Source organism: Macrobrachium nipponense, chromosome 2, assembly GCF_015104395.2.
Source record: "Macrobrachium nipponense isolate FS-2020 chromosome 2, ASM1510439v2, whole genome shotgun sequence".
NCBI lineage: Eukaryota > Metazoa > Arthropoda > Malacostraca > Decapoda > Palaemonidae > Macrobrachium > Macrobrachium nipponense.
In genome coordinates this window covers 51,258,681-51,269,000 of record NC_087201.1, presented here as the reverse complement: position 1 = coordinate 51,269,000, position 10,320 = coordinate 51,258,681, and the positions used below count along the sequence as shown (strand labels likewise).

Below are 10,320 nucleotides of genomic sequence, written 5' to 3'. Positions count from 1 at the left end.
GTAATTTAATGGAAGATATCCAACATGTCATTCTAAATTGTAGAAAATTTACAGAAGAAAGGAATACGTTGATAGCAAAATTGATGCCAATGAAAATAAACGTTAACTTAAATAACTTATTAAGAATACATAAAGATAAAGAAGTCCAGAAGAAAGTTACAAAGTACTTCATAACATTTTTAGGAAAAACTAACCTATACTAATCATATAGCCATATTAAAATATCAAAACAGCCATATTGGGCTAACTATGGTTTAAATTTAGCCACTAAACAAACTGAAGTTTCTACATGTAAGGCTACATTTAAAAGTGATATTTGAGACATGGTTACGTAAATTCATAGGAGATTATTTTGTAGCAATTAAAGTAAAGTGTATTGTATGAAAATGATAAACGATATCAATGAAGGGGGAGCATGGATATTGTTTGAACGAACATGTGATTTAGATGAGCTCATCATTCATCCCATACCTTAACTGCTAACAAATACGATATTAACACCATACCTTAACTGCTAACACATACGATATCAACACCATACCTTAACTGCTAACACATACGATATCAACACCATACCTTAACTGCTAACACATACGATATTAACAAACTAATATTCCTCCACAAATAAAAGTTAGCATGACTAATCTTTGTATTTCTGATGTGATTTTGCAGGGGAGCACATTGGCTCCAGGAAAAAGAAGCCAGATCTCCTACTAAAATAAAGAAGAAGAAGAAGAAGAACTGATCATTCATGGTAATTTAGAATAATCTGTAACTTTTCGGGGTTAATTTTGTTGCAAAAAAGGCATAATAGAGATGAATTAAAATAAACATTTTGAAGTAACATAAAGTAAAGTTAAACTAAATAATGAGTAAAGTAAACAATTAAGCGAATAAAGCTTTTCACCTCATAAACAGTGAGTGTGCCTGCAACTGTGTTTGTGGAGCGAGCACTTAGGAATCAGGAACCATATGAGTATAAGTCTGTGAGAAATTAATATAACCATAGATATGAATATAACCCTCTGACAAAACGGAGGAAAACTGAGCACTATAATAGAAAAATTGGCGAGGCCGAAAAAGATACAAATATCTAGTTATATAATCTCATTGACCGTTTAACAGGATATACAAAAGAGAAGAAACTGCCTGATGGTTATAGTGATCGAGTTTTTGCTGGCAAGTTTTTAGAATTTTACAAGAATAAAATTGAAAACATAATTTCAGTTTTTGCAGAAGCACCGCGTCGCACCATTATCACTGCAGTGGTTGACATTAGATTTTATATATCTTTTTAAATAATAGAATAACTATTGATGATGTCACTAGAATTATTAAGAAAGCCAGGAAACAAATTGTTCATCTGATCCGAGGCCTAATCAGAAATAGTTGTAGCTGAGAACTTTATGACTTTTGAGTATTGATTTTGAAGATTGTAAATTGCTGCATCTCTGAATGTAAATTCCAGAGATTTGAGAAAATTGCAATTGTTAAACCTGTTTTGAAGGGTACTCTGACTATCAGGAGATGAGTTCATATAGGCCTGTATCAAATTTATCTTATATATATATATATATATATATCTATATTATATATATATATATATATATATATATATATATATATATATAAAAATATGGAATATGCGATCCTCGAACAGTTAATGGCTTACCTAAATATTGCAGGTGTTTTTCCTGATTACCAGTCTGCATACAGACAATTACATTCCACTGAGACAGCTATGTGTTCAGTTGTAAATGTCCTATCGGAAATGATGGATATAGTAGATAAGTGTGGTATTTTGGTGCTCTTGGATCTTAGCGCTGCCTTCAACACAGATGTACACGATTTACTCTTGGATGATCTCTACTCCATCTGAGATGTGGATGATGCATTTGAGCTTTTGAAGGACTATTTGAAAGATAGGTCGTACTGTGTACAGATTGCAAATGCCATGTCATCGTATGAGAGGAGTTCCTCAGGGAAGTGTGCTTGGTCCTGTCCTTTTTCTGTATCTATACAATTAGTTTGTCTGATGCAATTCATATTCTTGGATTAGAATTTTAGTTACATATGCCGGTGACATACAGTCCTGTTTCATTGTTACAAATATTGAGGATACAAATAAACATTACACGAAGTTCTACCGAATATTAAACAACGGATGATTTTGAAATAGTTGAAATTGAACGAAAATAAAACTGAGTTTATGATAGTCGGCAAGGAAAGTAACTTAAAGAGTCTGGGTGTTAATCAGTGTGTATAAATGAAAATTGGGTCAGACAACTGATAGTGTCCGTGTTTTCAGGGTGTACTTCTTGGATCGTGGCTGGTCACTCAGTCTACAAATTAATATTATGTATTAAAAGTTGAGAAATATAATCTCAAGAATAGTCTTTGCGAGGAAATATCTTGGTGTGAGTTCTGTTAAGAATCTTGTCATCAACTGTGTTATAAACCGTACAGATTATTGTAACTCGGTGTACGATAAGTTACCCAGCGTACAGCTAAAGAAACGGCAGCAAATTATTAACAGAGCTGCTAGACTAATAAAAGGTGTTGCTCCAAGGAACAGGATTACCCCTGCCTTAATATATTTGCACTGGATTCCGGTGAAGATCAGAAGAATATTCAAGTTATGTGTTTTGACCCATCAAGCTCTAAGACCGGCTTGCCTCGGCATTTGAGGGACCTACTGCAGATTATACAACCAATAAATCGACCTGGTACAAGACTATAAATAAATGGTTTCAAGTTGGTAGAGCCACGTTTTCCCTCAGTTTGTGGTTCATGAGCCTGATAATATGCACCTTCTAGATTATACGACAAGCTTCCTCTTAAGCTGAAGCAGATTAAGGATTTGAAGTCTTTCCAAAAGAAACTTCCTGTTTAATCGACGCTATGACAAGGAAGATCAAACAGACTGTGGAATTTGCAGAGTGATCAGCAAATACAGCTGATGAACACACTGTTAATTTGATAATAGGGGTCCTGCGAGCGCTATTGAAGTGGTGTTGGACTTGGGTAAGCCGTCGAAAAGTAACAAGCAACAAGTAAAATGTGCGGTAATAACTTAATTTTCACTACTCCAGTACATTTTAGCACGGGGATAGGGCAGCACTCTCAGAATCCGGCCCCCGCGCCACAGACGCTATTATTAAGCCATTGGGTGTTATATCTCTGTGGGAGGTCTCTTACATATTGTATGCTCCTTTTTGCTATATAATACGTCAAATTTGGATACCTCGCTTATCTTCGGTTACTATAAACGGTCAGAAACCATTAATGAGAGTAAAAAATGAATTTAAAAGTATAAAAAAAACATCTGCTGGCGTCAAAGGTGATGCAATAAGGACATGTTTAAATTACTTCCTATTATGACACCTGGTAAATTTTGTTTATTCGATTCTATAAGATTGCATATTGCTCGAGGTACTCTTATTATTGGTCAGTTTGTCAAATTGATTTATGTAGTGCGAAGATGTTCAAACTGTCATTAAATAAACTGTAGAGTGAAGGCAATTTATGATATGAAATTCTGCCACTCACTAATGTATAGTGTCAGTGCCAATCACTTCGTAAGTAGTATATCTTTTTCAAAAAGTATTTATGAATATCTCCAAATTTGACGAAAAACATGGAGTATTCACATAAAAATGCTATCTATAATACCAAGGCACAAGACGTTAGTATATATCTATGAGAATTTTATTCCACTACCTTGAATTAGATTATTTTTAGTAATTTTTTTTGTAATTATGTCCAATTAGTTTATGTGTATATCCATTCAGTATGATGTATTTTGTGACATATAAAGGCATTACTTTGATAATATTAAAATATAGTAAAAAGAATTCGAATTCACTAGGCTAATACATCGCGGATGGTGAAACGTAGAATGTATATTTGTTGTGATTACCCGCTACTGACCTGTGCTCCCGCCTCAATTTCTGTTTCCTTTTGAATTCTCAAACGTGAAAAAAATGAGTTTGTGATCATGTCCACGACAAGTAAGTTGCGTTTGTTTGTTGATGAGTTATAGTGCGATATAATGTGATATTGGACGTTTGCAGTAACGAAATTCCCATTAATGGAGAGATTGTCATCGGCATGCATTCCATGTGTAGGGTTGCTGTCCCTCCGGGACTTGTAGACTAAAGTAGTAGCCTAGGTAGCTTAACAGTCGAAGCTGCATACCTATTACCTTAGGATTCATTATCGCATATCCTAGTAATTAAACTTATTTGAGGTACAAAACTGATTAGGCTAGCCTAAGTAGTCTGGCTCAAGTACCCTGCAACCTAGGGCAAAAAACCGTAGGGTCCAGAGTGGACCATGTACGATCAGCTTGGACAATCCCCAAAAAAGTACATTATAACGCGTCCTGACATCGGAGATGGGCATCAGTCGCGACTTGTTGTTGGTGAGAAACGGAGCTAGAGACCTCTACTCTCCTTTCGAAGTAAGTAATTTCTTCAAAGTTGGAAATTAAGGCCAAATTTTAAGATTTAAACAGAGGGTAGTGAAATCTGTGTCAAACGTAGTGCAAATCTCACCAAAACGCGTTCAACATTTTTACTTACAACTCGAAGTACCTAGGGTAGATTACCACGGCAGGCCAACTAGGCCACCTACAATCAGTGTTTGCCACCCTCTGAAAAGTACATTATACGCGTTCCTGACACCCGAGATGGGCTCAGTCGCGACTTGTTGTTGGTGAGAAACGGAGCTAAAGACCTCTACTCTCCTTTCGAAGTAAGTATTTTCTCCAAAGTTAGAAATTAAGGCCAAATTTTAAGATTTAAACAGAGGGTACTGAAAATGGCGCCCACGGCAGTGGAAATCTCACCAAAACGCTTTAGAAATTTTTACTTACAACTAAAAATGTTTCGAAGATTGACGCCATCTCGATGTTTACGGAGTCGCTTGTGTCAACAAACTTTCCATTTCCTGTGATAAATCCGCACACCACTTGTACCCACAGACGCTGGAGCACTTTATCACAACAATTCGAAACACGATTTCTCACCAACAACAAGCCAGGAGTAAACAGCTGTTTTGGTAGAAGATGACGAGAAGCGTGCTCTTAGCTAATTTTTAAATAAGTAGTAAAACATCAATATTTTACATATTTATGATGATTAATTTGAAATATTTCGTTATTGAAAAAAGTAACTCGACTCTGACTCAAATTTAAGTAATTATTTTTTCTGAATTAGAACGTTCTTAAAGTTCTGTATTATGATGTCACGACATCTTGACTTTCGTACCTATTGTAAATAATTGCTATACTCAACTGTCATTGCAGAACAGTTTACCAGTTATTCATGCGATTGTTTATCAGCTATACATGTAAATTGTTATAATCGTAATGCGCATATATCTTTTATTTACTTTTTGGATATATGAAGATGTTTTACTGCTGGATTATCGCCGTAGTGTGACGCAATCGTTTTTCGGTCCATGGGGCCTCTGTTTGTTTTCGCACCATAAGAAATTATGGGGCCGAATTTGCAATGACCAGAAAGTCGTTAAAAGAGGAAAGTTAGCATTGAGGGGCATATGTTTGACTGAGAAAAATACAAATTTATTCAATAGCTAGCTTGTAAAAAATACTTGGTTATAAAAACTTGATTGACAACTAAGCAGCATGTCTACTATGGGTTTCAGAGACAGTGCAAGCACGTTTTTGGGCAATACCTATTTCTGTAACGAACACTCGTAACAGAACGAGATTTTGCTATAGTGTAATTACACCCAGTGCCGTAATTTCTTTATAAGGGTATCGTGAATCACTAATCGTAAAGAATAACGACACTTGTCCTTGTACCAAGAGACAAAAACTCCATTATGCAGAAACTGGATACGAAACACGTGTATAAAGCTCCACCTACCCTCCCCCCCCCCCCCCCTTCCACCTCCGCCATCCCTTTTCTTCTTTCGTTTCCGTCCGCCTTCCTTTCTCTCTCTCTCTCTCTCTCTCTCTCATCTCTCTCTCTCTCTCTCTCTCTCTCGTTGCCATTCAGTATGTGTTGACCCTCCAAACTGGGTATAAGACTACACACAAAACGTTGAAATTGGTGAAATTAGGCTATGTATTGGAAGTATATATACATAAATATTAAAGCAATTTTATCATTATTGCATTACTATGACAACTAGAATTCATGGAAACAGTTTATAATAATGGAACGGCGTATGTGTGAAACCTCCACTAATGTGGCAACGATGATTTTGCCATTCTTAGCATGCAAACATTAAAGCATGCAAACATTAAAGGTTTTACATTTATTTCCTGGCATACGATATTAAAGAAATTAAAAATACTAATAAAGACTGAAATCAATGAAAAGTGCTAGCAAAAACAAAAAAGCAAAAAAAAAAAAAAACGTAGTCGTTCCTCTGCACTTTTCCGTATTCGTTCCTCTATGGTTTTCGGCAGCCAGATGTACGAAAACGTTAGAAACATTTGATTGTTCCGACACGGCATACAAAACCCTTCGGTCCTTTACAATAGGAAGGTACTAGCGGCAGCTGGATAGTCGTAAGCTTTCGAACAAGGGGTTCGGTAGTTAACTTAAATGCTTGTCCGACAGGCGCGCCGCGAGCGCGACTGGGAGGTAAACAAATCACTTTTGCTTTCGGCTGCTGGCGTGTGGACGTGTATCATCGCTCTCTGCCCGCTTCATCGTCGTTTGCTTTCGCATGATTGTGTTTTTTCTTTTTCGATGTATCTAGTGAAACTGAATTGTAAGTACAATCATTTCATTGATTTCAATTGTGAATTAAAGGATCTTGCTGCACAACGCTCTCCGATTACCCGAGCCGGGACTGAAGGGCGTAATTGCGGGAATTCATTTTCCCAGAATGATCCTCGTATTGTGTATGCTCGGTGCCGAGGGCGGGAGCGCTCGCTCCGAGCGTTATATTGGGTTGGAAATGGGTGTAGATGAATCGTAGTAAGTACTCTTTTCATTTATATTTTTTTGACCTGTGTGCCCGTTGCCGAACGAATATTATCGGCACGGAAACTTATTCAGTATGAAAGTGGAATCGCAAGTACAGTATTCTTTTCATTTTCATAGATTATTTTTATTGTAGCAATACTCATTTTGGATCAGTTTTCCGAGCTTGCCCGGAGATTGATCCTTCCCCCTTTTTATTTTGAATGAAGTGAAATCGCAAGTACAGTTCTTTTTCATTTTCATTTTGTTGTTGAGATTGCATTGTTGACTGGGATCAATGTTCCGCTATTCACGGGAATTGATCCTTCTCTTTTTGATTGTATGAAGTGAAATCGCAAGCGCAGTAGTCTTTTCATTTTCATATATCTGTTGATTGCATCAATTCGTTATGGATCAAGGTTTCCAGAAACCTTGATTCATAAGGTAAGAATGAACCTTTCACCCTTGCGCTCGGTACCGAGGGCGCAAATGCGCTCGATCCGAGCCCTTTTTCATTGTGAAGTGAATCGTTTTGCAAGATGCATTTTCATTTTTGTTCCTTATTATTGATTGCATCAATATTATTTGGTTCAAGTTCCGCTCAGTCAGGGAATTGATCCGTATGCCTTGTATTCGTGCCGATGGCACGATTGCTAAGAGGCTCTTATTTTTGTTGTTGGGGTACATGGGTACTGTGCGGGGGAGGGGAACGAAAACCCCCCCGCTCAGTTCCCACCGATGACTCTTTTCCCTTGGGGGGGGGGAGGTTATCGGCGTTCTTCTCCTCTCCCGATCCGTCGAGCGCGCGGGGGAGGGCGCTCGGTGCCCGATGTCAACTGTATTAGGGTCTTCCACTCGTTCGGGTAGGGATCAAACCCCCGCACGAGGGGATTTCCCCTCCATTAATCGCTACTTACTTTTTTTATTTCCCCGCAGGTGATACTGCCACGAGGGTGGACCTTGGTGAGGTATGGGCGTCCTTCCAATTGCAGAGCGTGCTGGTGTCCAGGGGCGGCGGTTCTATGTCTGGGCCTACTGCGGTCACCCATGGAGTGGTGACCACGCAACCAGGTGACGACGTCCCTCCTCACCTGTGTCTCGCCTCGCGTGGTAACAGTCTTGCCTACAGCCGCTGTGAAGTGCCGTCACCGTACCGAGAGGGGGGCGTGCCGCCGCCGCTCGTGGTTGCCGCGCTGCAGCGACCTTCACACTTCGCTGCCCTAGAACTCGCCCCTGGACCTGCCGCCGGTAACAGGATGTTTGTCTGGCTGCTGCTCCCTTCCTGTGTTTCCGGTGCTGCCTGCCGTACCTGCCGATTCTGGGCTGACTGTCCATGCAGTTGCTGCGCTGGCTGTCCCTGCCGTTGCTGCGCTGCTGTTCCTGCCGTTGCTGCGCTGGCGATCCCTGCCGTTGCTCGCTGGCTGTTCCTGCCGTTGCTGCGCTGGCGGTCCCTACCGAGGATGTGCTGGCCGTGCCTGCTGTTCCTGAGATGCCCATACCTGCTGATGTCGTCCCTGTTCGTGGTGGTACTACCCCAGACTGTGGTCTGTCTGTACAGGTGCGTCCGGGCCCTGTGGCTTCGGCTACAGCAGCCCCGGCTCCGCCCTGGATGCAGATCTTACGTCTGTCCTGAGGAAGCTGACGAAGAAGAGGAGGAAGGTGTCGTGGTCGTCGTCCTTTCATCTTCTTCATGGTCGTCAGCCGCCGCCTCTCTTCCCCTTCGACTTCTAAGGCTTTACAGCCGAGGAAGACGAAGGTTGCCTCCTCCCTCCTAAGAAGCTTCCTCGGGAGCTTCTCGGGACCCGTCTCACCTCGGTGGGACGGGAGGGTTCTTCCGCTGGTCCTCCTGCTCCTTTCGGGAGCGGGGCCCGTCTCTTCTTCCGCAAGGAAGAAGACTACGGGGACCAGAGGGGTACCGGCTAACACCGTACTCCTCGCCTGGTGTCAGTGGTTCTGCCACTGCATCAGGGTCCGTCTCGGCCTCTCGCTCGCGGGAGGTACCGAGTGTACGGTCGCCTAACAGCGACCGTGCAGCCAGGAACCAGACCTCTGAGTCCGCTCAGCGTCAAGGTTCACGGCACGGGGCGGAAGACTGGTGACAGCCGCTCAGGCGACTCTCACCAGACCAGCTCTCACTCTCGCGGTGAACAGCTGGCTACCCGGGGACGTGACGGTCCACGACCGACCACGGGCTGAGGCTGGTAAGAGGTCCTCCCGTTCGCCGGTGCCAGCCACGGCTGGAACCAGCGACGTGACGTGCCGTGAGGACAAGCACCGGTCTCACTGCGACAGTGGAGCCTGCAGGTCGCCTGACCGTCGCTCTCACAGAGAGCTATCGGGTACGGCAACCAGCACCAGCTCTTCTGACACTCGAGATCGGGCCGCGTGCTCAGTCCAGCCGTTCTCCACAGCGAGACGGTTCGACCAGGCCTGCAGCTCGATCGTCACCTGCGGGTTGACGATCGCCTGCAGCCCCTCCAAGCCTGCTGGTTCTGCCAGCGAGCGAAGAGGTAGCGTCAGGTCTGCCTCTACCATTATACCGTTCAACATCCTCGGGTTACACCGGGAGGAGCGAGTTATGGAGGAGTGATCGTGAAGGGTGCGCCCTATCATGATCCCACCACGACGCCCTACGTGCCAGGCACGGTTCTTGAAACCGGCCAGGACGTATGCGCAAGTGGATGGGGAAGACCGAGAGGGCTGTCGCTGTTCCCCCATTCTTAGGAGGAAGGTTCTCGGAATATGCTCTTGTTCGAAGGGCTTAACGGTCCCACTCTGCAAGATGCCGTGACTTCCGAGATCCAGAGGAACTTTGCCGAGGTTACGGCGCTGATTCGTCAGCACAATGACCTCGGGGAAGGATCGCCGCTCCCACCAGCAGAGCCACGTCTCGGCTCGAGTCGTTTTGGGGCCCGAGAGGGAACCCAAATCGACGGTGGGGCGGCCGCGATCGGAGCTTGCCGACTGTTGAGCCAGGTAGTCTCTCGTACTCCGGACAAGAAGGCCCCCTCGGTTTCTGGACGGTCGAACAAGCTCCTTCGCCTCCTCTACTGCGACAGAGGCGTTTCTACGTGTCTTCGGACACGCAGTTATATATCCCTTCAGTCCTCCTGAGGTTTCGACCTCGACGAGGACTGGAATGAGTCGGAGCGGTATCGGCTCTCTCCTGTCAGGTCTCGATCAGCCCCAACCGGACGACGTTCACAGTGGAAGGACGGCATTCCCCCTCACCTGCTGCCGGAAGGGGGGGGGTGGGGGGGGGTGCCTGGCCAGCCATGGGGACCCGGTCCATCAGCGGGCGTACGCTCCAGGGGTGGGCATCGAAGGACGTAGCATTGAGACAGGAGATCAAGACCATGCTGAGCAAGAGAACTCT

General features: G+C 43.3%; 1 protein-coding gene across 2 annotated transcripts in view; it reads left to right on the top strand.

The window, feature by feature from the left end:
* Positions 1–3,878: 3,878 nt before the first annotated feature.
* LOC135220568 (nuclear pore complex protein Nup205-like) overlaps positions 3,879–10,320 on the top strand; it is a 56,087-nt gene continuing 49,645 nt past the window's right edge. Inside the window, exon 1 of one of the 2 annotated variants that reach the window (XM_064257809.1) lies at positions 3,879–4,010. In XM_064257809.1, the coding sequence (XP_064113879.1) occupies positions 3,998–4,010 (13 nt within the window). In that variant the 5' untranslated portion in view covers positions 3,879–3,997. Of the gene's footprint in view, positions 4,011–4,035; positions 4,124–10,320 lie in introns of those variants that run through there. The other variant, XM_064257810.1, reaches the window with a different exon arrangement.